The sequence below is a fragment of the Sinocyclocheilus rhinocerous genome, unplaced genomic scaffold (genome assembly GCF_001515625.1).
Source record: "Sinocyclocheilus rhinocerous isolate Xijiao unplaced genomic scaffold, SAMN03320098_v1.1 scaffold767, whole genome shotgun sequence".
NCBI lineage: Eukaryota > Metazoa > Chordata > Actinopteri > Cypriniformes > Cyprinidae > Sinocyclocheilus > Sinocyclocheilus rhinocerous.
The window spans coordinates 994,858-1,021,689 of NW_015633562.1; the positions used below are offsets into that span (position 1 = coordinate 994,858).

At 37.0% G+C, this 26,832-nt stretch overlaps 1 protein-coding gene across 1 annotated transcript; it reads left to right on the forward strand.

The window, feature by feature from the left end:
• On the forward strand, positions 1-26,832 carry LOC107744627 (integrator complex subunit 2-like). The gene is made up of 25 exons (XM_016558421.1): positions 1-360; positions 986-1,282; positions 1,448-1,586; positions 4,490-4,592; positions 4,850-4,963; positions 7,115-7,245; positions 7,351-7,521; positions 7,608-7,828; positions 8,056-8,181; positions 9,779-9,850; positions 10,645-10,759; positions 11,610-11,678; positions 12,077-12,211; positions 15,450-15,626; positions 16,514-16,622; positions 17,473-17,577; positions 17,856-18,020; positions 19,337-19,538; positions 19,629-19,754; positions 20,485-20,686; positions 20,782-21,075; positions 22,289-22,396; positions 23,890-23,995; positions 24,471-24,647; positions 25,814-26,832. Exons 2-25 carry the CDS (start codon positions 990-992, stop codon positions 25,984-25,986), a joined length of 3,633 nt encoding a protein of 1,210 aa, XP_016413907.1. The 5' UTR covers positions 1-360; positions 986-989; the 3' UTR covers positions 25,987-26,832.

A 26,832-nucleotide genomic window follows, 5' to 3' on the forward strand; every position in this document is an offset into this window, starting at 1 on the left:
CAGAGTTCGGCATGCACACTGAAGGCAGATGAGATGAGCGCTTGTGCTAAAACAATTCTCCATTCGACCTGCTAGCTTGCTGTTTTGGGGACGTAGATGTTTTTATACAGAATAAGTCAATTATGTGAAGCATATAAATATTAATATTTGAATTATATTGCTTCAAATAGTTACATCTTGATGAATGGATCTCTTTTTAAAAGCTCTAGCAGCTAGCCTGTTAGCTTACCGGTGAACTAAATTACCTTGACCGACGACGCTCAACTTCCTGTAGGCGTGAGAATCACGAAAGACCGCGGTCTCGCGGGCCTCATTGGGGTTTGTGTTTCTGTTGTAGCCAGCGGCTCTGGTAAACTTCAGGTAAGTCGGTTCCACTACTGTAACACGGTTCCTAATGATACAAAATGTAATTTTATTAGATTCTGTTAAGAGTTTGATATATTAAGCATAAGCTTGTATTTAATTGTGCTGTGCATCTGAGGGCCGTTCTCTCCACTGTGAGCAATGAAGTGTTTTAAATCGTTTTTTTTTTTTTTTTTTTTTTTTTTTTTTTTAAAACTGGAATATACATTCTTATAAATACACCTAAAATCGAAGTAAACTCATTATTATACCATGGGATTGTTTTATTACCATATTCATATGCTATAGTATTTACCGACGTTTACTATATGCTTAGAATAGCATAGTGTTACCATAGTGCACATCCAGAGCATAGTTTTACCATGGTCAGTCCAAAAACATGGTAATACCACAATGCTGTTTTTGGTGTGGGGTTTAGTCACAATTGTCATCAAAAAATAAATGGAGCAAAATGAAAATTATACTTGATTGAAAAAAATATCCGTTGTCATTTATACTTATTATGATTTTACAGTAATAGCAATAGTTGTTCTAACTAATATTGTGGCAAGTATGGTTACTATAGGTTTTTTTTTCATGTAAAACGTTTCCTTTCTCTGTCTTTCCCCTTCATTCTTAGCAGCAGAATGGTGGACAGTGCCAGTCTTCAGTTTGTGAGCCCATATGCATTTGAGGCCATGCAGAAGGTAGATGTGGCCAGATTAGCAGCTTTAAGTGACCCAGAGCTCCGGCTCCTGCTGCCCTGTCTGGTGAGGATGGCTCTCTGCGCCCCTGCAGATCAGAGTAATGCCTGGGCGCAGGACAAGAAGCTCATCCTGCGACTGCTGTCAGGCGTGGAGGCGGTGAACTCCATCGTTGCACTGCTATCTGTGGATTTCCATGCTCTGGAGCAGGACGCTAGAAAAGAGCAGCAGCTGAGGTGGGTTCAGAAGCAAGAAAGCTTTCAGGTGGCCGTTCTGTAGATTTATTTCATTGGCATAATACATATGATAAGTTAGTCTTGCTCTGAGACACTGAGAGAGATATTTTGGAGTGAAGCTTTGCTTAAATATCTGATGATTCTAATCCTATTTTGTGCGTACAGGCATAAGGCTGGAGGCTCTAACAGCGAGAGCATCCTGGTCTCTCAGCTGCAGCATGGTTTGACTCTGGAGTTTGAGCACAGTGATCCTCTCAGGAGACTCAGACTGGCTCTCAGTGAGCTACTAGCCATTATGAACAAGGTTTGGTATGCTTTTATTTACTTCTGAATAATGATCTTTCCTTCAGTTTAAAATCAAAGTGTCATTTTTTTTAAATTTTAAAATACTTTCCTCTAGACAACTGTTAGCCCATAAATGTGTAATTATTTTATTATATATTATTTTAGAGCAAATATATATTCCACAAAAATATTAAGCAGCACAACTGTTTACAAAATTGATGATAATAAGAAGTGTTTCTTGTGCAGAAAATCAGCATATTAGAATGATTTCTGAAGAATCATGCGACACTGAAAACTGGAGTAGTTAAGGGCTGCTGAAAATCCGCTTTGCCATCGCAGGAATAAAATATAAAATAATATAATTTAAAATATATTCAAATAGAAACTGTTATTTTAAATGAAAATAATATTTAACAGTATTAGTGTGTTTTTGTTCAAATAAATGTAGCCTTGGTGGACATAACAGACGTATTTTCAAAACATTAAAAATACCAACCCCAAATAATATAGGTATTATGATCCTTTTAGCAAGCTGAAAGACAGGAAGAACTAAATTAAAAGGCTACATTCATGTTTTCCTCAATATTTCATAAAGATGTTATCTTTAATTTATTATATCACTAGGGATGTAATGAATCACTCAACTCATGATTCGATACAATTCACAATACTGATTTCACGATTTGATTTTCTCCCGATTTTGTTTTTGCTTTTTTAACAAAACGAAATTTGAGACAAATTATAAATGAAATTATTTCCTTTTATTATTGCTTGGACAAAATGCTGAACATTTTGAAACAGGGATGCAAACTTTTCAGTCAAATTCGCCGTTTTGAATTCAGAATGGGTCATTTGTGTGATTCGTGTAGATCCGGTGAGTTTTTAAAATAGTTTTGTGTTTTTAAAAAAGTTTCTATTTACATGTTTTGCTATGTTGAGTATTGTAGCCAATCACCGGCATCTCTGTTGTTCTACACTCTCGCATATCTTGAGAAATAAAGCATACACACTTTGTAAATAAGAGATTGATTGTGTAGTTAGCTTCTCTACATACTTCATTCACAATTTGAAGAAAAGTTTTGTTTGTCTAAGAGGACCTAATGTCCACGTGTAGTGTTTCAGGAATGACAAACACGAGTGTAAAAAAATTTTACGCGAGTCACTAAATTGTTCCTCAAGTCATTGCTTTGATTGACAGTGATAACATCTGACAAAACATTTGACAAAACATCTGATAAACAAGTCGATGTCAGAATAGAGCTGTGCATTAAAGGGGTCATATGATGCGATTTCAATTTTTCCTTTCTCTTTGGAGTGTTACAAGCTCTTGGTGGCAGAGTAAATTCAGAGTAACAAAACTACAACAGCAACAAATGTGTTGGCTGAGTATATTTAGCAGTTTCTACAGTTAAAGATAAAACTTAAAACACTCTTCTTGATGTGTCCTTTTTAAAGCAATAATTTTAAAAAAATGTAGTTTTTAAATTACATCTAAAAATGTTTCAAAATATTTAATGCATTATTATTTAATTGTACTTGCTATACTTCATACTTCAGTATAGTAAAAGTAAAAAAAACTGTTATAATAGTCATTTTATAATAACTCCAGATGCAAGATGTGAAAAAAACAACAACTAAGGAGTGGAAATGCCAACTGAGCTAATGGGTGATCCTCTGCTGCCATCTACTGTATTAAATAATAATTTCATGTCATTTTCATCTTTAATCTTTGTTTTCCACCAGGATTTTTTAATGTCATCTTCATGAATGAAAAGTGAATATTTAAAGTGATTTTTAAAAGTGAATATTTAAAGTGATGTTTAAACTGCACAACTGTGGAATTAAAAAATAATAAATGATTTAAATATTATAAGTGTTTAATTTTGGGGGGAGGGGGGGGCGTGCGTGTGTGTCTTTGTCACCTTTTTCACCCATGGTGAGTTTGCATTCCTGTTGAAATATGAAATTTTAAAACAAACCCCAAATCAAATAAATAAACAACACAAATTAAAGACATCTCTTCATATAAACAAAATAAGGCTTTGTCTGTGCTCTTTCCATTCAGTTGGAGGCAACCACTGGATTTGAATCATGATCCAAACAAAGATTCTGCGTACATTTTTAATCTAAATTAGATTGTATAATTTCGATATTTGAAGCAAAAACAGAATGGTCTGACTTTAACTTTGTGAAATTATGCTACATAAAACATATGAATAAGACAAAAACATCAGACGGGCTGAATGAGAGTGCAGATTCACTCTCTGACAGCAGGTGGCGCTTATGGAACAGCAGCGATACAGCGTTTCCTTGGTTACCACTGTAAACAAAGCAGAGCAGCGCTTGACCAAAGTCCCTATAAGGCAAGTCATGTCACTCGGCAGCCATCTTTGAAACGCCTCTTGGGCATGCAAGTGCAGCTCCTATCTCTTTGAATGGGGAAACATCAGATTCTCCAAAACTGTTCACCAAGCGAAATCACCAATGAAATCTGACAATATACTTCTAACGGCAGCTGCAGTGACTTAACAATTAGCGATTGGCTCTTTTACTCAGAAGGCGGGGCTTCGTTTGATAGAGCGGCCATATTGAGTGTTGCATTTTTCCCCATTCAAAACTATATGAGTGACACAACTTGGGTATTCTATAGTCTTTGGCTTTGATGAACGCTGCTTTAATATGCATTATACAGAGTCAAGATGAAAAGAAAATATCATCTAAATTTTTCTAAAGACAGTCAGTTCCCCTCAGAGATACATTTATTTAAACTCCTACCCTCAACTGCATTGCGATTCGTTTAATAGCTCAACCGATTTGAATCGTCTCACATTTGTATCGATTTTCAACTGGCTCGCGGTGCATCGTTACATCCCTATATATCCCACATTAAATAGTGTTAAAATATTTTCCTGTGTTCAACAGGTGGCTGACTCTAATGGAGAGTTTTTCCTCAAGTCCTCTGAGTTGTTTGAGAGTCCCGTGTATCTGGAGGAAGTGGCCGATGTTCTTTGCATCCTACAAGCAGGTGAATGGTGTAACATTTTTGGTGTAAAAACTGTCAAAAACTTTGCTTGAAGTTAGTGGAAAAAAAACACCATTAAACTGTTCTATGACACAATCATCTTTATATCAGTAAACATTTCCTTCAGCATGTCAGAAATGAAAAACTTGGTAAAATGATACTTTAGCTGTCCCAGTTATTTGTCTTTATCTGATGTTTTGTTCTTTATAAATCCATCTTAAACATAGAAAATTCTTTCTTGATTGATCTGCTTTCAACAGAGCTGCCTTCTTTGCTGCCCATCATTGAGATGGCCGAGGCCCTGCTTCACGTGAGGAACGGAGAGTGGTTCCTGTGCCTGCTGGTGGCAAATGTCCCAGACAGCTTCAGTGAGGGTATGTCCATCATCTGCTGAAATAAAACAGTAAAAAAACTTTTAATCCATTAGCTTTCCTATTCTTTTAAAGACAACATAAAATCATTATTATTATTTACAAGTGCCTGGCCTTACTGTGCACATTTCATCAGACATGCTCATTTAGAAATATTCCACATTATGAACATTTACTGAATTGTGAATTCACTTTAAAATAGTTGCATTCAGGTGTTTCTGGGTTTTGGATCAGGGATATCTACAATTGTTTTCGTTTTAGCATACCAAAGTATAATATATTTCTTTTTTCTTCATTGACTAAAAAGCCACATGAAACTCAGTTTTACTTTACATTTTATCTGCCTTTTGTGGCCGTTGCGTGATCATCTGAGAGGCACTGAATTTCCATTTTGATGAGTTTGGCTGCTGATTATGTGCAGTTTGGGCATGGGTGTGTATGTGGGTTTTCCACAGAGATGCTCTAAGTGGTAATAAAAACATTTCTGAGTCTCTGCTATCTTTTCATCACTCCCAGGTCCTTGTTGAGTCAATAGCTTATTTGTGTGAGGCTCCATTCAGAGCCAGTTTGAAATGTTTCTTATTATTGAATGGCCAATTCTCAAGTCTCATTACCTAGACAGGATCTTTCATCGGGAGAATATTCCACTCAAGGCTGAATAATTTTAGGGAAAGAGCTTGTCTATAGAGACACATTGTAATCAGATGCAGCATGAATTGTGACGGACTCAGCTGCGTTTTCTCTCAATCAGCCATTTTTTTTCATATGGGGCTATTGAAACTAATATCATTCCAGCACTCAGTCATAAAAGATTCTCTGTAATTCTAATCATTCTGCATGGCAAAATGTCATCTGTGGTTAAAATCGCATAATAAACGGTAAAGAGATATTTTAATTCAAGGTGAGAGCTCGAATCAAAGCCAAATAAAGAAAGATATTTGTGGAAAATATTTTAAAATAATCTCACATGAGCCATAGCGTAGTAGTTAACATGATTCAGTCAAATTTAGCTATGATGCTCACATGGACACACAAGATCGAATCTGGTCTACATCTTGTCTCATTGTAGGTGGTCTACATAATACTTAGCATTCCTATTAATCTCAGTAAATTAAGACTCAACCATGTTAACCAGCTCATTCTTGACCCTTCTTTCCTGATTCAATGTGTCTTCCAATAAAACGTGTCATAAAGGCCAAAAAAAAAGTCTCTTATTCTCACCAAGGATGCATTTATTTGCACAGAAAAAACAGTAATATTAATACATATTGTTACAATTAAAACAATTTTAAAAAACTGTTTTGTTTTAATTTATTCCTTTGATGCAAAGCTGAATTTTTAGCAGTCAATACTCCAGTCTTCAGTGCTTTTTTTTTTGTATTTACTGTCACTTTTGATCAATTTAATGCATTCTTCCTGAATAAAGATATTAATTAAATCTTATTAATTAAATTACTTGTCTTAAGCCTTGGACACACTGCGCGATTTTCGGCTGTCTCAAACGTGAAACAATCGTGGTGATTTCTGGGATCGTGGCTCCTAAACGGTGGTCCTGTCGTACAGTGAGAGAGGTTCAGAGACGAACAAAAGATAGCCTACATTCATTACGTGTCAGAAATTCAGCATGATCATCGCACAGTGTGGTTGCTGCTACGACCCACGTTTACTGACAAGCCAATAAAAATGTGACATGAAATCAACGCGACACGGCGCTAAAACAAAAAACTGCTTACCTCGAGCTCTTATCCCTTCTTCTTTCGCCGCTTCCACTTTTTTTCAGCACAAATTAAAAACTGCAACTGCCAAAGTGTGATTCATCATGCTCTTTTTGTTTACGACTAGCGCATGCTGATGACGTTTTATTCTTCTAAAGTAATGTGCGTCGTAGCCCACGAGTCAATAGGTGTCATCATCTTACATGTCGTACCCAAGTTTATCAGATCCATGTTGCACAGTGTGATTTGCAATGATCTTATAGGATTGCTAAAATCGTGCAATGTTTCCCGGGCTTTACTGACCCCAGACCTTTGAACTGTAATTAATGTATGTAATGAAAATACAACAATATTAGTATATTTTATGTGGTTTATATGCTGCTTAAAGTTAAAAGCAGCACATTTAATCAAAGTTGTTTGTTTCTCTTTGTGTCTCCAGTGTGCAGGGGATTGATAAAGAATGGAGAACGGCAGGATGAGGAGAGCGTGGGTGGACGACGCAGGACAGAAGCTCTCCGGCAGCTGTGTCAGATGAACCCTTCTCAGGCTCTGAACATCAGGGCCATGGTGGTGAGTCTCCAGCACTAGACCACCTGTCATGCTTGCTAATGGGCCACAGCTAAATTGATCAGAACGATGTGTTATATTAAAGTCATGCGCTTGGTCCTTCCACAGGTGGAAGAGTGTCATCTTCCAGGTCTGGGCGTTGCTCTAACGCTGGACTATAAGCCAGACATGGCAGATGAGGCGGTCAGTCCTCTTGTGTCTTATGTCAGCGGCCTACTTCTGGGCACCAATGGAAAAGTGCGTACCTGGTTCAGTATGTTCATTCGCAACGGTCAGCAGGTAATAAGGAACAACAGTTGTGCTCAGACACTTGATGATTAGCTGCTTTGTAAACACATGAAATTCATGTATGTGTCTCACTTCAGAGGAAAAGAGAGAGCAGCTCAGTGCTGTGGCAAATGCGGAGGCAGCTGCTGTTGGAGCTGGTGGCCATCTTACCCCGTTCGCGCAGTACCCACGTTCCCAATGACACTGACATGGACTCAGAGAGCAGCTCGGGGTACTCTGGCCTGCGTGAGGAGCACGTTGTGAAGGCCAGCGCCCTGCTGCGGCTCTATTGCGCACTTATGGGGATAGCTGGTCTTAGGTGTGCTACAGTTGACCCAATTAAATCTTATAAGTATAAATGGGTGGTATAGTAGCTTTTAACCACAAGTAACTTAGACACTTAAGGAGCTAATTTTCTCCATTCCATACAGGTTATGGAAATGAATTCCAACAGCTTGATTATATTCATTTTCTGAAGACACTGAATACCTCTTCCAAGTGTTGCAAAGTTTTCAAGGTGGTTATAAATGTGTTTTTTCTCCACAGGCCCACAGATGAAGAGGCGGAGCAGCTGTTGCAGTTGATGACCAGTCGTCCACCAGCCACGCCTGCAGGAGTGCGCTTTGTCTCCCTGTCCTTCTGCAAACTGCTGGCGTTCCCTGCCCTCGTCAGGTACACACTTTGACACTAATACTCTAATAACTCCACCTATTAAGATAAATGATTTAATGATTAAAATGGTCATATCATACATTAATTAAATTTTTCTCAATGAGGTATAGTTGTAATGTGCCTAAAACAATTTACTTTACTTTCACACAATGTTCCACGTCAGTACAAAACATTTTAGCTGCTGATCTTTTTGGACTTCTAAAACAGTTACACGTTTATACTACTGTTCAAAAGTTTGAAATCAGAACAATTATTATTTTTTTTGATAGTAATACTTTTAATTAACAAGGATGCATTCAACTGATCAAAAGACCAAACTAAATGCTGTTCTGTTGAACTTTCATTTTCATCAAAGAATCCTGAAAAAAAAAAGGCATCAGTTTCCACAAAAATATTTTTACTCAACATTGATAATAAGAAATGTTTTTGAGCACCAAATCAGCATATTCAAATGATTTCAAAGGATCATGTGACACCGAAGACTGGAGTGTATTAAAGGGGTCCTATTATCCCCCTTTTACAATGTCTTGAATTAGTTTTTGGGATGTGCTAGAATAGGTTTTCATGCGTAATTGTTCCAAAAAGGCATTATTTTTTACGTATTTTACATTATTGCAGCACCTCTCTTCCCATTCTGTCTCACACATGCTGTTTAGTTCCTGTTTTGATGAAACCCCTCCTTCCAAAATATGATTTGTGCTCTGATTGATTAGCTAGCCCAGTACGTTGTGTTCTGAAAATGACACACCCCTTACCATAACCACGAGTTTCATCTGCTCAGCTGTAAATACTAACGATAGCGTAAATTTTGCCATTCCATTTCGAGCCCGATTCAGACCTTGAGAATGTTTACGAAAAAGAGGATTGTGCAGAACCTTTGTAAGCACAAATAAAGGGGTTTTGGAACCAGGGTGGAAGAAACAGCCTCTCTTCACCATGGCGACAACACGCTACTACAGCAGCTCTTCTTTAGGGCAGCTCCACCAGACCTCGTCTGTGGGCAGGAATTATTAAAATAAGCGACATTGTGACTTCACAATATCCGGAAGAAGCTTTCTGTAGTCCGAACGAGCTGTTTGTGGTAGTTCTTGAAAAGTGTTTTCTGTTAGAGTGGACTTTGAGCTTTGTAACCTTGCAGGTCTTTTTTATGCTCAAACAGCAACATTATATACTGACTGAAGTTGAAAGAGTGAAAAAGCATAATAAGACCCCTTTAAAATATAAAACCGTTATTTTAAATTGTAATAATAGTTCACAGTATTGCTATTTTTGCGGTGTGTCTGATCAAATAAATGCGGTCTTGGTGAGCATAAGAGACTTCTTTGTAAAACATTAAAAAAATCTTACAGACCTCAAACTTTGAACAGTAGTGAATGTTAAAAGATAAAGAAAAAGAATTATTTTGCACGATATGACCTCTTTATTTAACATTAGCAAGTACTTTGTTTTCAGTAAAACATCAACATCATTAATGTTCTGCCACTCAGTTATGTTCAATACAAAGTTCAGTTCAAATCATCTTCAATATTTTAATTTACTCAAAGTCCGGAGTAAAGCCTAGATGCGTCATCATTGCTGTTGTTTCTTCTCTCTGCAGTACTCCAGAACAGGAGCAATTGATGGTAATGTGGCTCAGCTGGATGATAAAAGAGGAGGAGTATTTTGAGAGGTACGGAAGGCCTGGATGAACAAGCCCTTCAAACCCATAACAACCAATAAATGCATTTTACAACATACTAAAAATGCCAGTTATTTTGTGATCGGTGAGAATGAAATCTGGAGAGGTTTACGGGAAACAGAATTGTTCTGCTTATGTACCAAGCATCTGTTTATCCTTTAATCCAATTAGTTTTATTTCAAAGAGAACCATTTAGAAGTATTTGGAACTACATTTTGATTTATTTTCACGTTCTTTGTGTCTGTAATTATTATTCCTCTGAGGTCTGCCCAATGTGGGGCATCCAGACCCATTTCAGTTCTAGATATGGGCGAGATGAAAGAATGCGCTAAAGGCTAGCTTTTTTTTTTTTTTTTTACTTTGTTAGTAGACAGGAAAAAAATCAAATGTGTTTTGCAAACAAAACATTTGTGGTAAAATGTGGTCAATTTTATAATTGTATGCTTATAAAAGGGTGGGGGGCATGAATGATAAAATGAAAACAGATGGGGTTATGAAGAGGTTAGGCAGTGACAGGCTTTTTCAATTTAATAACTAATAAGCAGCTGATGGGTTATAAGTCATCTCTCCTGTAGCTTGTGCTCCTCGTGACCCACTGTGATCGGAGTGCTTATCCACACGATAAATGTCCTTCGATGCACGGCCGTGTGTGTTTGTGGTTAGGGTTATCATATATGTGAAGCCCACTGTAACCCTGGGGGTTGGTATGTGTCTATCTGTTTATTCTGTATAAAAGAGTTCCCCTCTATTCCTCCTCTTCTCCTCCCTTCTCTTATTCTTTCCAGTGCCGCTGGTGTCTCCGCCTCTTTTGGAGAGATGCTATTACTGGTTGCCATGTATTTCCATAGCAACCAGCTCAGTGCCATCATCGAGCTGGTTTGCTCCACCCTTGGGATGAAGGTGAGTTTAAGCAGTGAGTTGGTCAGTGCTAGCAGCCTATGAACACAATAATAAGATCACTTTAGCACTATTCTGGGGGGATTAGTTTTCTAAATGACATTTGAGTTATATTTATTAACATTGGATGCCTGTCATTTCATGTACTTTATTAAAATGGGGGTGTCTCTTGAATGAATGTGGATGTCACGGAAGTTTATGCGGTGTATGCATGCATCACAAAACCCATTGAAATAAACTGGACTTCTATGTGTGATTAATTATATTAGTATAGTCGGTACAGTTTTTCATACTGTCCCCAAACTTTTGAACAATAGTGTATATGATTAGGGAATTCTATAATGAATGTGCACTAGGTAGTGCATTTAGTGAGAATTGTCCTTTTAGTATACAGCAGTGATCCTCAAATCTGGCTCGCGAGATCCCTTTCCTGCAGAGTTTAGCTCTACCCTAATCAAACACACCTGAGTTTGCTAATCAATGTCTTCAGGATCATTAGAAAATCACAGGTAGTTTGTTTGATTATAGGGTTGGAGCTAAACTCTGCAGGAAAGTGGATCTCGCGAGCCAGTGGATTTATTGATTGTTAGTGTCTAGGAACATGCACATCCCAGAGAAGGCTAAAGTACATCTGTGTAATATGTAATTGCCCTTAGCTGAGTCGTACATTATTGATGTGGTACAGATAGATGAGTCATGGAGGGTTTGTTTAGCCAGAATGAGTCACTTTCGGTATAAAAAAAAAAACGTAATATTTTGTTGAAATTTGTTTTTGTAGTTTCTAAACCTTGCACAGAGTTTAATCTGGTTGAGAAACATATTTTACTGACTTAAACTCCTTATCCTTTCACAGATCGCCATCAAACCCAGCTCACTGAGCAAAATGAAGACCATTTTCACTCAGGAAATCTTCACAGAACAGGTGCCTATTTCCTTACAGTGGATTTATGGTGTTTTTAATGCAAAACAGTCGTTAGCCTCTTCTAATAGGAACAACGTTTTTGTAAAAATAATTGTGTGCCTCTGAGTTTGTGCAATCTATTTGACATATTGCAAGAACTGTGTAGGCACCAGAGCAAACATCTTAATTACTAACAGCTTGTCATAATATTACATTTACTATTATAGATATCCTGTCCTAGCAGATAACTATAAGAGCTACATGCTTGCCATCTGTTGAACGTGGCGGTCTAGCAAATGGAAACAAAGCACTTTTTGTCATTATGGATAAGACATCTGCTGAATCTTAAATGTAATGTAGCTGCACAATTATGGCATCAAGACAGATATAGTAATAAGTGGATTTTTGTGTTGTCACAGGTGGTCACAGCACATGCCGTGCGAGTGGCCGTTACTAATAACCTCAGTGCCAACATCACAGGATTCCTCCCCATCCACTGCATATACCAGCTCCTGAGGAGCCGAGCTTTCACCAAACACAAAGTGTCCATAAAGGTAATCCTGAGTATGCTCTTCTGACTGTGCTGTTTCTGTTCTGTTGGAATTCAGTTTTTTCATTTTTTTTTGTTTTATTTTTTGGTTATTCTGTTCTGTTTATTTGTGTTCCGTCTGTTAAATTCTATTGCAGTGGTCGGCAACAGGCGGCCCACGGGCTAAAACTCGCCAGCAATAATATCTGGCCCGCGCCCGCAGCCAGATTATTTTGATAGCGGCTGGTTCTGAAATAGATCTGTCATGACAGCAACAGTTACTCACAATCCGAGTATGTGAGCAGAGTGTAGCGGTGTGATTTTGACGAGCGAGGAGCGGATTTTTTAAAAGTCGGAGCGTAGTTTTCACTCGCTCCAAGAGCGCTCCACCATCGCTCCATCACGAGTACAATTTATGCCAACAACCCGTAATATAACTGCATATTTAATAGTGATTGACCGATATTGATATTTTATAACCGATACCGATACCAATTATTTGCCTGTTTATGTGCCCGATAACCTATATGCAGAACCGATATTTATTTACTGTTATAAAGTAAATAAATGACTGAGTGAAGTAAGTCCATACTTCACTTTGGTTTTTCCTCCTTTCAGTCATCTTAAATAAAGTGTTGAAAATTAGCAGTCTTTCATGTTAAATTTTATCTTCACATTACAACAATAAAAAAACATTTTATTTAAAGCATCAGCAGCAACACTAATATTAACAATAAGCTAAATAAATGTAGAAGGTCTAATGTTTTCAAATGGAGAAAATAAATAAAGGAAAGGAGTCATATCAACTTCAGTTTTAGTTGGTTTATAAGATGTTTAATAGGCTAAAGAGTGAAGAATAATTCACTGGATAATGTTAATTCACTGAATAATATTCTCTGGAATATTGAAAGATAACAAACAAAACATCGTATTTTATTGCATTTCTCAACTGGCGTGTTATATCAGAATTACTAATAATGTTTTTGTCGGTCTTGTTTCCGCTCAGATGCGCTGCAATGGTGATCCTGCGCTCAATTCTCAAAACATCCACAAGATGGCGGCGTTTATCGGTGAATCCGATATTACAAAACCGATATCCGATTATTGTAAAATGCTTAAATATTGGGAAAAATATCGGTTAATCGATATATCGGTCGATCTCTAATATTTAGCAAGAATTCACGTTAAACATATTTAGCTAGCTTGATAGAGAAGGATCACTCAAATCAGAAAGAATGTGAAGCTATGATGACAGCAATGGACATGAGCGGGAAGTTATAGTTTTCAAGGAATTTGTTTGTTCCTTCTAGATACTGAATATTTTCAGCAGCATGATTTTAACAAGTACTACAACACTTATTCACACGCAATCGCTCTCTCAATAATGCATTCAAACAAATGTAATCTTACAGTGCTACTTCATCTGTATCCGATTTCGAATGAGCAGAAATCTGTAAGAAATGCATCGATCCGTATAGGTAAAATAACTGTTGAAAACGTAGTTATTTTCATCACAATCAAAATTTGCACCGCAAAAAGCAGCAATTATACCTTTTAATGCTGACAACCATGTTATTAGCTTGTCATGTGGTAGGAAAAAAGTTTGAACACTAGTGTTCTAATAAGCCACTTTGAAACTTTTTTTAATATATGTTATGAACAGAACTGTGATATTTCAAACATACTGAAATACTTTAGCCGCAGAGTGGCGTTTCTGCGAGGAGTGGAGCGGGAGCGGGAAATGATGAACCCAGAGCAGAGTGATTATTAAATGCTCGAGCGCTTGAGGGCAAATTGTTGACGCTCCACTCCGCTCACATACTCTGCCGGACACCACCACACAAATGTGGCTTTTTGTTAACGATTGTCCTCCTACAGGATTTAACACAGAGAAACAGCTCACTACCAGTTACAAAAGACACTGCAACAGTCTGTCACAGGCAATTCTAGTTGCATTTTTCATCAATTAAAGGGTTAGTTCACCCAAAAATGAAAATTGGACTGTGTTTTACTTGCGCTCGAAGCATCCTAGGTGTATATGACTTTCTTCTTTCAGACGAATCCAGTCGGAGTTATATTAAAAATTGTCCTTATTCGCATAGCATTCATAATAAAACGTGCCGCAGACGGCTCCGGGGGATGAATAAAGGCCCCCTGTAGCGAATCCATGTGTTTTTTAAAGAAAAATATCCATATTTCAAATGTAATAAACACTTTTCTCTCACTTCCACTGACTTTCATACACTGAAGCAGTTCCGGCGGATGACGCAGCACGTCGTCGTTGCTTAGTGACAAATGCGGAGAGAGAACAAAACAAAACTCCGGTTACGAATTAGAAGTACAAACCGAGGATTTGCAAAGAAAAATGTCGGAGGATTTCGATATAAACCAAGAGGAGACTGGTTTTCCTTTGCTAAAGTAAGGACCTTTATTCATCCCCTGGAGCCGTCTGCGGCACGCTTTATTATGAACGCGCAAGCTTTATTTGGCGACTTGTGGACTGTTCAACTGCAACACCCGCAGACTGCAATGATAGAGCTTGGAATAGCCAGGACATTATTTAATATAACTCCGACTGTATTCGTCTGAAAGAAGAAAGTCATATACACCTAGGATGCCTCGAGGGTGAGTAAAATACAAGCTAATTTTCATTGTTGGGTGAACTAACCCTTAAATTATCCATTGACCATGTTCTGGCCCACCGTCTAGTGGCAAAAATTTATTTTTGGCCCGATGCCAAAGTTACTTGTTGACCCCTGTTCTATTGTATTGTAATTCTGTTGTTGCTTTGGGGTCTGTTTTGTTCTGTTTTCTTTCCTATCCAGTTTTGTCTTTCTGTTGTGTTAAAATCCGCTCCTTGCTAACTACACTACATTACTCTGTTGACTCTGTTCAGTGCTAGTATCGACTTGAATCCATTGGGTTCTATTATCTGTTTGACTGGCTGGCTCCTCTCCTGACTCATGGAAAGACACTCCATTGATTTAATTAAGGATGTGGTTTTTGAATGTGGTAGTGCCATCGCCCGGCTGATCAGAATGTTTCCTCACAATTACATTGTCAGCCTTAAAGACTGGAATCTGCCTCCTCTAGAGTCAGTAAGCCATGTTATAGCTATTGATCTGCTCAGCTGGAAAGATGATTTAATCACCCAAGTGCCAGAGGTAGATGATTGGATAATTCACTTATTCTGAATGATCTCTGAGTGTCTTTCTTTCATTCTTCTGGATCCCCCCGTCCCCCCTCCCTTTTTTTTTTCTTAGGACTGGATCTTCAGACAGCTGTGCGAGACGACTACTCCACTCCACACTCAGCTGCTTCCATTAATTGATGTTTACATTAACTCCATCCTGACCCCTGCTTCCAAGACCAACCCTGAGGCCACCAACCAGCCAATCACAGAGCAGGAGATCCTTAATGTTTTCCAGGGCTTGGCAGGGGTGGGTGGAGCTTTAGCATCTTTTCGATTATGTTGACTGCAAAATCTCAAAAAAGAAAAAAATAACTGCGATAAATGACTGCCCTGCAGTAGCAAAAATCAGACTACTCAAATCAGTGGCATAGATATTATTGAAGGTTATTTTTAGACCAGCTGCATCTGGATATTGCAATATGTACAAGGCAAGCCAAAGATTCAGATTTTAGAAGATTGATAGAAGCATAAATTATATAGATCAAAAGGCACTTTAAAACAATTGAGGCTTAATGGTATTAAAGACCTGTTATCATGTGTGGTATAGTATATGTCACTGATACTGAATGTTAATTGTCTTTAATGTAGAAATTAATATTATAATTTTAACTGCAATGACACTATCAGATGAGAACAAAATTTGAACTGAATTCAGCTGGAAAATGACACTAACTTTGCAATCAACACTGTTTTTTAACTATATTGGATCAACTTTGAACTGACATGAGCTGAATAATGGCACTATTGTCTTATGTAGAGCTGCTAATAGCTGAATTGTACTCGTTTAATAATTTATTAACTTTGCAACTAACAGTTATTCAGTTATGAACTGAATTGAAACAACATTCTAAAGTGAACTGAATTATGGTATTATCTTTTGTCAAGCTGAATTTGTTTCGTAATTGATTATTTTTACAATATTAACTGTTATTTTCATGTTTATTAATGTGAAGCTTCTGTGAAACAATCTGTATTGTATAGAGCACTATATATATGTAAATGACGTTGCTATACACTGTATATCTCCAATTCTGTCCGATGCAGATCAAAACATTTATTCCTGTACTTTCTGTTCCTTTTAACCTCTGTTTGACCTCTTTCTATCTCCCCCTCTAATCTTTCTGCCTCTCTCAGGGAGATGGAGGGAAAGTCCGTTCTCAGCACACCATCACCACCCAGTTGCTCATTCTCTATTACATCCTGTCGTACGAGGAAGCTCTGCTCGCAAATACAAAGACGTTGGGTAGGTAGATTACTGACATAATATTTGAAATGCCACCTAAATTTGTACTTAATTTATATTTTTATATTAAATTAACTTTTTGTTTTATGTACATTTTTTTTACTTTATTATACAATTAATTTAATTTTAACTAATTTATTTATATTGTATTGTATTGTATTTTATAAATTACATTTAATTTTATGGACAAGGATGGAGGGATGCTTCATTTTGAATGTGAATAGAATATTTCCTGTTTTACATTTCCTTAAATTAGAATTCACTTGTTCTAATTGGTCCATTCAATTCAAATTACAGTTTCATCAGTTGAAAGCAATGCAGTTTTGCAGTTTTTTTTCTTCTGTTTTTGTCTTCTCTTACAGCCTTTTTCTTTGTTTAATTTTAAACAATTCAATTATTAAATTATAGTCTCTGCACAGCTGGATTTAATCAGTTTATCTACAGTTAATCTGGTGTATGCTCACTTATGTAAGTCCCTATCTTGCCACCCAGAGTGCTGTTATAATATTAGGATGAGAGTGATACAGCTTAGCTTCCTGCTCTCTCCTCTGCATATTAAATTGCTTCAAACTCACACCAATCACCTGCCGTTTGACTTTGCTTTGGAAGCCTCTCATCGGTTATTAGAGCGGTTACTCTTCACTGTTTATGCACACAGCTCTTCCCAGAGTGCTGTGCTTATTTAATCTCTCTCTCTCCTTCTCTTCTCCTCTATCGTTCTGGAGTAATGATGCCCTTTGGCTGTGCTAATGAACTGGAATACAATGAAAAATCACCTGGACATGAACTGCACCACAGAGGCCTCTTTTTAACAAACAACCTGATAACCACGTGTTCTCTTTCCTCCCAGCACTTATGCAGAAGAAACCAAAATCGTACTCTCCTGCCCTCATGGACCAGATTCCCATTAAACACCTCATCCGCCAGGCCCAAGGACTGCAGCAGGAGCTGGGAGGTAAAGGACATCCGTTTAACCTCCATTGCACTTATATTCAGCAGAGTAGTTTTAAAATATGATAATACAGCCATATTTAGTTTCATCACTAGTTGCATCTTTTTCTCATTAGGTGACACTGATACTTGAAATTTTATGTAAATGTTTTTATTCATTTTTATGTGCATTGATTTACAGGCTGTGTACATGCAAACAGTGAAATGTTATAGTGCTGTAATACTAAATAGAATAAAATAAAGTTGAATAGTTTTGTACTTAATATTTTATTTTATTTTCAGGCCTTCATTCTGCTCTTCTACGTCTGCTGGCCACAAACTATCCTCACCTGTGCATGGTGGAGGACTGGATCAGTGAAGAGGAAGTGACTGGTACTCTGCCTTTACTGAGGAAGATGTTGCTGACATCCTCATCTTGCAAATACTCACAGACACAGCTACGAGAGGGTACAAGAAACTCACACTCTCTCCCACTTAGTTAAGGCCGAAATGTGGAAATCACATTTCTGATATGACAGATTTCATTAAAGATTTTCTACATTTTCAAAATTTGACTCATAATGTAAAAATCATTTTGATGGATAAAGACATTTAGACATTTTTTCACAGTAAAGAATATTAATATGGATTAAAAGTGAAGAAAATGGGATATATCTAAAGTCAATTTTGGTTGAATCAACACAGTCAAAATAAGGAAATGGAAAGGCCACCATGGGTAAAAATAGAAAAGTTGTTGTTCAGGTGGATTCTGCAAAAGCAATTAGCACATCTCTGCTGTACAATGTATTCCTCAAGCAATTTTCACAGTACAGTAAACCAGACCACTGAATTCTACATTGAGACTCATAAGGCCCTTTGGCACTGGAGGAGATCACAAGTGTTTATTATGGTCTATGATATGAATAGTTTGTTGTTGTAGTCTGACCTTTCATGTGCATGACTCAGTTTTGCACCTGCGGAGTAATGAGCCTGAAGGTGTTTCTGTATTCATACATAGCTGCTCTGACAGGCCTGTTACTCCACAGGACTCTTGTACTCACAGACGGTGACAGGCTAATGCTATTTTTAATGATACGGGAATAAAACATACAAATATATTGATGTCTAAAGCCTCTAAATGTTTTACATTTGTCTTTGAATTAAATATAATCAAATATTTCATGCAAGTAATTAATTAATTGTAATTATTTAGATTTATTGATTCAATTATAATTTTTTTTTAATGAAGGATTTACATTTTTTCTTAGCTTTCCAGAATGTTCTCTCCGGCGGGCCCAGGCTGCTGCGTATCCTGGAGCATCTGACGTTGCTCTCTGCGGGTGATCTGATCCCATACGCAGAGGCTCTGACTGCCAGCATGGGGCTGCTCTTAGAGGACGGCGTTTCTCGCAGGATCCTGCAGACTGTTAACAAACTCTGGATTTTGTTGTTGTAGTCTGACCTTTCATGTGCATGACTCAGTTTTGCACCTGCGGAGTAATGAGCCTGAAGGTGTTTCTGTATTCATACATAGCTGCTCTGACAGGCCTGTTACTCCACAGGACTCTTGTACTCACAGACGGTGACAGGCTAATGCTATTTTTAATGATACGGGAATAAAACATACAAATATATTGATGTCTAAAGCCTCTAAATGTTTTACATTTGTCTTTGAATTAAATATAATCAAATATTTCATGCAAGTAATTAATTAATTGTAATTATTTAGATTTATTGATTCAATTATAATTTTTTTTTAATGAAGGATTTACATTTTTTCTTAGCTTTCCAGAATGTTCTCTCCGGCGGGCCCAGGCTGCTGCGTATCCTGGAGCATCTGACGTTGCTCTCTGCGGGTGATCTGATCCCATACGCAGAGGCTCTGACTGCCAGCATGGGGCTGCTCTTAGAGGACGGCGTTTCTCGCAGGATCCTGCAGACTGTTAACAAACTCTGGATGGTACTTAATACAGTCATGCCACGCAAGTGAGACTTCCTCTCTGTTTTATATGTTGTAGTTAAATGGAATGATATCTTGCACTTCAGCACTCGTACTAAGTCTCTTTCCTCTGTCAGGCTGTGGGTGATGACAGTAAACGCTCTGCAACCTTTAGTAAAGCTCCTGCGGCAGCAGAGATACACTCAGAATGATCTGATGGTGGATCCTCTCATCGTCCTGCGCTGTGACTCCAGGGTCTTCAGGTATTATCTGCTTAGAAATACCTAAGAAATACCCTAAAGAAATCCTATAATTCATGCTAATTGTTATGCTGATAATATATAAAAAAAAATCTAACTATAAAATCGATGAAATATTTATATTATTACACTACCGTTCAAAAGTTTGGGGCTGGTAAGATTTTTTGGTAACACTTCTGTTTAGGGACCAATTCACACTATTAACTAGTTGCTTATTAACTTGCATAGTACTTTCATATTGGCTGTTTATTAGTGCTTATAGAGCACATATAATTGCCTTATTCTGCAAGACTATATTTTATAGTATTTTATATACCTCGTACCTAAACTTAACAACTACCTTATTAACTATTAATAAGCAGCAAATTAGGAGTTTATTGAGGCAAAAGTCGTAGTTAATAAGTGAGAATTGGTCTCCAAACTAAAGTGTGAACAATATTTATTTATTTATTTATTTGATAAGAAGTCTCTTATACATATTTGATCAAAAATACCTTAAAAACAGTAATATTGTAAAATGTTACTGTTTAAAATAACAGAATTTATTTAAAATAGAAAACATTTGTAACATTATAAATGTCTTTACTTTCTTTACTTTTGATCAGTTTAGTGCATTTTTGCTAAATAAAAGTGTGGAATAAAAGATTTTGTAGCTGAATAAAAGATTTCTTTAAAAAAAAAAGTATCGTATTGTATTCTTACTGAGGGAATATGTGTGTTTGTTCTCATGAAGGTGTCCTCCACTAATGGACATCACTCTTCACATGCTGAACGGGTACCTGTTGGCTTCTAAGGCCTACCTGAACGCCCATCTGAAAGAGACAGCTGAATTTGAGCGACAAGCTCAGACCGTATCAAACCTTGGGCTCAGTGGCCAACCTGACACACCTGAGGTCACCAGAGAGGAGCTGAAGAACGCTCTGCTGGCTGCTCAGGTAGACACATGCACACACATCTCTAATACTGATCTCTGAATCATCAGTTTGTGCATTTGGCACAAATGTTGTTGTTGTTTTTGTCAAACCTCCAGGACAGTGCAGCGGTGCAGATCTTGCTGGAGGTGTGTTTGCCGCCCCCTCAGGAGGAGCTGCAGCTGGGAGGAGGTGGAGGAGCAGACAGCCTGTTGAGGAGCGTTCAGTCTGCTCCAGGTATTCCCATGCGGAAGCAGGTGGGCGACACGGGGGCTGGGCAGGGGGCCCAGGGGGAGCGTGAGGCAGAGGGCGGGCTGCTCAGTGACCTGAGGGAGGTGCAGTGTCTCATCTGCTGCCTGCTGCACCAAATGTTCATCGCAGACCCCAACATCGCCAAACTAGTACACTTTCAGGTAATTAAGTCTCTCTGTTACAGTACTGTTATCACCAGTATGATACATGCTTTATACATACATACATAATAATCATAGATCTTAAGACACAGTACACACACAACGTTTTTTTTCTCTAGATGGATTTAAAATTTTTTATGTCATGTATTTCAGAGTGAAACGGGATATTCAGTGGGAAAAATGTGGGGTGGAATTTATTTTTATCGACTGGAAATTGATTAGATTGATTAGTGACAGGTGGTCTCTGTATGACAGGTGGTTGGATGGGAGGGGTTACAATCAAGTTGCACTACTGTTCAAAAGAGTCAGTAATATGTTTTTAAAGAATTTAATACTTTTATTCAGCAAGGATTCATTTAATTCAAAAGTGACAGTAAAGGCATTTATAACAATATAAAAGATTTTATATTTTATGGAGTAATGGCTGCTGAAAATTAAGTTTTGACATCACAGGAATTAATTACATTTAAAAATAGAAAACATTTATTTTAAATTGTAATATTTCACACTATTCCTGTTTTTACTGTACATTTGATAAATGTAGCTTTGGTGAGCATAAGAAAATTATTTCAAAAACATTAAAAAATCTTTCCAACCACAAATTTGAAGGACATTTTTAAAAAGAATTCTCCTGGGACGATTTTAATTTTTTTTGTCATGCATTAAGCTGAAAGACTCTATATAATTGTTCTTATTACTTTTGTTTTTATTATTTTTATTATATGTATGTTTTTGTATATTTGTACGTATTTATTTATTTATATAATTTTCAAACAAAACTGTTATATAATTGTTTTGAAATGATATATATGACTGAATTGTGAAATTGAAATGTTTCCTCTTGCCATGAATATAGCCACTGCTGCTGATATGGCGTTAAATCATAAATAAATAAACCACAAATTTGAATGGTAGTGTAAAATTTGTGACACTATGAAGGCTTTACATTTTTGTAATTATGTGCATTAGTAAATCATTTGCAAATTTAGCAGGAACATGTATTAAAAAATTTAATGGCGTCATTTTCTTCTTGACTTGAACAATTTTAAAGTAAAGCTAACTTGAAGTTAGTTTTAAAGTATAAAACGGCTATTAGGTTTTTGTGAATCAGTCTCGGATAAAGAAAAACAAAATCAAAGAAATCTCTTATTGGTTTCTAAAGCTCTTATTGAGTTCTGAAGGTTTTCTAAATTTTTTTTTAATGTTTCTTCAGGGTTATCCGCAGGCTTTGCTCCCTCTGACGGTGGCAGGAATTCCTTCCATGCACATCTGTCTAGATTTTATCCCAGAACTCCTTGCTCAGCCGCAGCTGGAGAAACAGGTAAGCGGCTATCAGTTTGTTCATCCAAATGATCAGCCAGGACTAAATAGACCAGTTGTCACTCCCAAATTCTGGAATTCATGTAAACAGGGTTCCTAGGTATGGAATTTGATTTTAATAATTTCCAGGTCTGGTGAAGTATGGAAATAAGAAAGCAGAGTATGGAAAAATATTTGCATTTCCAGACTTTTGCCCCTATTTAGTTTTCTGTAATAGAAAATTATAATGAAAATAAATGTATCATTCAAGAAGTGTTTATGGCAGCTGTTTAGTGATTCTTTAGTGATTGTCAAACACGACTGAATGAATTCAAGGTTCACTTTCATTATGCAAAAATGCAGGTTATATTGCAGTTTTTTTTTTTTGACAGGATATTCTTAGCACCAAATTCTAAAAGGACCTTTGCAAAAATAAAAAATATACAGATTTTCGTGTGCGCACAAGAAACTATTAAACTTAGCATATAGGACAATGCACATTGAGCCACTTGTTGTGCCATCAGCCCATTTCGCGGTGTGGTTTTTTGGCTGCCACAGAGTAGGCTATGCATTAAAGCAGATCTAAGGCGTTGAAATATGACGATTTTTAACACTCTTTTCTTTTTATAGACCATTGAACTTGGCAAATAAGACGATGCACACAGCCGTATTGTGCCGTCAGCTCATTTCGTGTCATGGTTTTTCTGCCGCCACTGAGGATGTTAAATTGGACATTAGGCCTTGATATTAGAGGTACTACTCTAAGGAAAGCCAAATTTTGAGCAAATAGATCTCTATTAATTCATGTGCATCCTTGCTCTTGTTTTCTTCGTAGTAAGATGGCTGTGACGCACAAAGGAAACAGGTTATAGTATATAAAACTAGAAAATATAATGTGTAAACACACAAAATATACCCATGCGCATGTGAATAGTTTCTTGAGGGCACGATAAACTTTCTTGTGTGCATGCAAAAGTCTGTATGTATTTATGCAAGAAAATCTATTTAAAAAAACCCTGAGAAAATAAAAATATTTACAGATGACTGTATTATATACCAAAGATAAAGCTGAAAATAATGCTGTATGAACCATTTATGTTAAATATGGTCTGGAAATATACTGAGAGGTTTGGAAATGTGAGAAATCTGGAAAAGTATGGAATTTTGAAATGGAAAATGTGTTTAAATTCAGGTGTGAATCCCTTAATTTGTCATCCCATGCGTATTCATAGAATATAATCACTCCTGAACACATGGTTAACAAAACAATGTTTTGTAACTGCAAATGAGACACACAGATGACCGTGGTTCAGTATATTTAGTAAGTATACTCTGTAGGATACAAGACTCTTTATAGCTTTATAGTGTATACTACAACTTAATTTAGAGTTGTACCGCTATAAGTTGAAGTATTAAGAGTATGTATTATGCAACTCGAATCACAGACACATGGTGAGCCCTCAGGGTTGACCTCTGGGCTTGATGCTAATAGCAGTTTTGTTTTGTCTGGCACAGATCTTTGCCATACAGCTGTTGTCCCATCTGTGCACCCAGTACGCCCTGCCCAAATCCCTCAGTGTGGCACGTCTTGCCATTAGTGTGATGGGCACCATCCTCACAGGTAGAAATAACTCTTCCATCTGTTGCTTTATCTCTTTATCTTTCTTCCATTTTCTCTTTACCTTGGTCTCTGTTCTTATTCATTCATTAGGGTTGGCATTTTATTAAAGAGTGTCTAAAAATAACATTGATAATTGGAGATATCAGACCATTACCTTGACTTTTTTTGTATCAAAAACCAACCTGTGCAAACTTGTCCCATTATCTTTGTACACACTGCCCTCTGCTGGCCACTTATTACTGCTTATGACAAACCTTCATCTGCAGTGTTTATAAATTATGCATCAGCCGTCCATTTATTGTTTTATTGAATGGAGTACCAGAGGAGTCTTGAGCACTGTTAAATCCTGCAGTTCCTGTGCAGTTTTGTATTGGATCATTTAGGTTTTATGTTTTCTAGTGCATCTGTTCTCAAAAACTGCACGTGATTCTGTAATTTATTCACTTAAGTAACACATTTTTGGTATCTTTCACAGTGCTGACCCGTGCCAAGCGCTTTGCATTTTTCATGCCGACACTGCCTTGTCTGGTTTCATTCTGCAAGGCTTTCCCCCCACTCTTTGATGATGTCATGTCCTTGCTGGTTCAGGTGGGACAGGTGTCCGCTGCTGATGTCACCACCAAGGCCAGAGATATTGACCCTCTCATTGCCAGTGAGTGTATTCTTGTTATATTTGACTTAAATGTTTTTAATTTGTAATGATCAATGGCTATTTTAAGGGGTAGGGACAGGGCAAGATTTTAAAATATTTTACTCGGTTTAAAGTCAGATCTAATTGAGTGAAAACGTGCACGCCCACTTTTTCAGGTGCCTTGGTTCTGTATATATTTTTCCAGAACCAAAACCAACTAGCAACGAGGTGAATCACAACATTACAAACTTTGTTTTAGAGCAAAAAATTATTGGAAAATCTAACAAAAAAGAAAGGTACTTGACCGTGTATTTAACAGCTGTAATGAGGAAAAGAACTACAATGCAAATATATTTTAAAATGCGCATACACACACACACACGTTTAAAAAATTTTAAAAACAATTTCGAGATTTGAAATAAATATTTTATGCACTATTGTCAACTACATATTGCAACTCAAAGGTCTTCCTTCAGTTTTCTTATTATATTAATGTTTAATTCAGAATACAGTAGTCAGCATTTGAAGTGGATAAAAAAAAAGATCATCAAAGTTGTCCTAAGACAAGAACGGGTATTGTTTTGGTTCTAGGACAACTTTGATGAAAGGTTTTGATCCACTTCAAATGTTGACTACTGTATATTAATTATAATAATATCAATATTTATTATAGTAATATTGCATTTAAATATTCATTGTATTAAAACTATAAGTATATTTCATTATTACCATCAAATTTAACTTGATAGACTTCCAAAAAATTGTGACCTGTGACCCCATCACAGTTGAGGTGAACCAAATGTCCACTTGCAAATTCAGGTACCCCATGAATCAAACTAGGATAACTAGGTTCATTTTCACTCACTTCACTGTTGGGTCAATTAAAAGAGATTTAGGGTTGATTTTCAAGTCTGATGACCCTTGTCAGTAGAGTAACTGTTTCTGCAGACTTTGACAGACAAACACATGGCATTCTTTGCAGGTTTTTGCACAGTCTGTCGAGCATGTGAGCTTCTGTTTCAAAGTGTACTATGCATTTTTTGTTCTTTTATCTCTTATCTAAGCCATCAGCAATATGAGGTTATCTTTTCACACTTATTTTTTTTATCAAGATATGATCACAATATGCTGTGGCTAAATCATGTAGCCCTAGATTTAGATCTAATCCACTGTGCTCTTGTGTTTAGGGCTCCAGTATATGAGACAGAAGCCACAGGAAATACCGCTATCAGAATCCAAATACTCTCTACGCAAGAGGTCTGCAGAGGAGCTGGGTAGAGCCGATCCTGATGTACAGCTGTGCTATCAGATAGAGGCCACCTTCATGGACATCATCAGCTCCAGCACACAGGCACTGTGACAACACAAACAGACAAATAGAAATGTTAATGGGACTATGCATAGATTGGAATGAGTTTTTTGACCTATATAAAGGTTAAGCCTCATGTTACAGGACTCTGGGTTGCAGAAATCTGCTTATGAACATGCAAAGCAGTATAATGATAGGTGACTTACAGCTGTTGGACTAGCGCTGGGACCATTTCAGTTTAAAGTCAGTCCACACAAAACACTGAACATGAATTTTCTCCTCCATTTTGGCATCCCGATACCACAAGTTATGAAAACATCTGGAATGAAGGTAATGAAAGTATATCAAATGAATTCTAATTTGATATAGTTTTACGTAAACTGTACTTATATGGTATATATGAATAGTCAAATCACGGGGTACCATTTTTCAAAACAAAGGACAAGTTGTACTGAAATATAAATATATATATTGCAATTCCATATTCTGTTGCCAGTGAAAACCACCATCTATATTTCACTCAAAACAACGCTTGACTTTCCAGGAAGCATCTTTTAAGTCTTAAGTGAGTTGGATGTTCATTCTCCGGCCTGTCCTGAAGGATTGGAGTAATTTGGGTCACAAAGCAGCTTGCTGTAGATGTAGTAGACATTTTCTAAATGGCGTGTTAGCTTGTTAGTTGAATGTGTATTTGAGTGTGCAAAAAAATGGAGTGTGTCCAGGGCACTTAGCAATGATATTATTGGTCTGTTTTCTAGACCACCATTTAAAAAAGTATTTTCTTGGCTCAAATTCATCTTTTCTTGAAGCTTGACATCTGAATTTTGTTTGTTACCTTGGTTTTGTATACATGTCAATCTTACCCTTTGAACATTTGTATTAAAACATCTTTTTGGA

Excerpts from the sequence above, each read along its gene's own strand:
- LOC107744627 (XM_016558421.1), top strand. The coding sequence starts at position 990 with ATGGTGGACAGTGCCAGTCTTCAGTTTGTGAGCCCATATGCATTTGAG. Across the intron at positions 1,587-4,489 it reads TACTAGCCATTATGAACAAG|GTGGCTGACTCTAATGGAGA; the intron begins GTTTGGTATGCT and ends TGTGTTCAACAG. Across the intron at positions 7,522-7,607 it reads TCATTCGCAACGGTCAGCAG|AGGAAAAGAGAGAGCAGCTC; the intron begins GTAATAAGGAAC and ends GTCTCACTTCAG.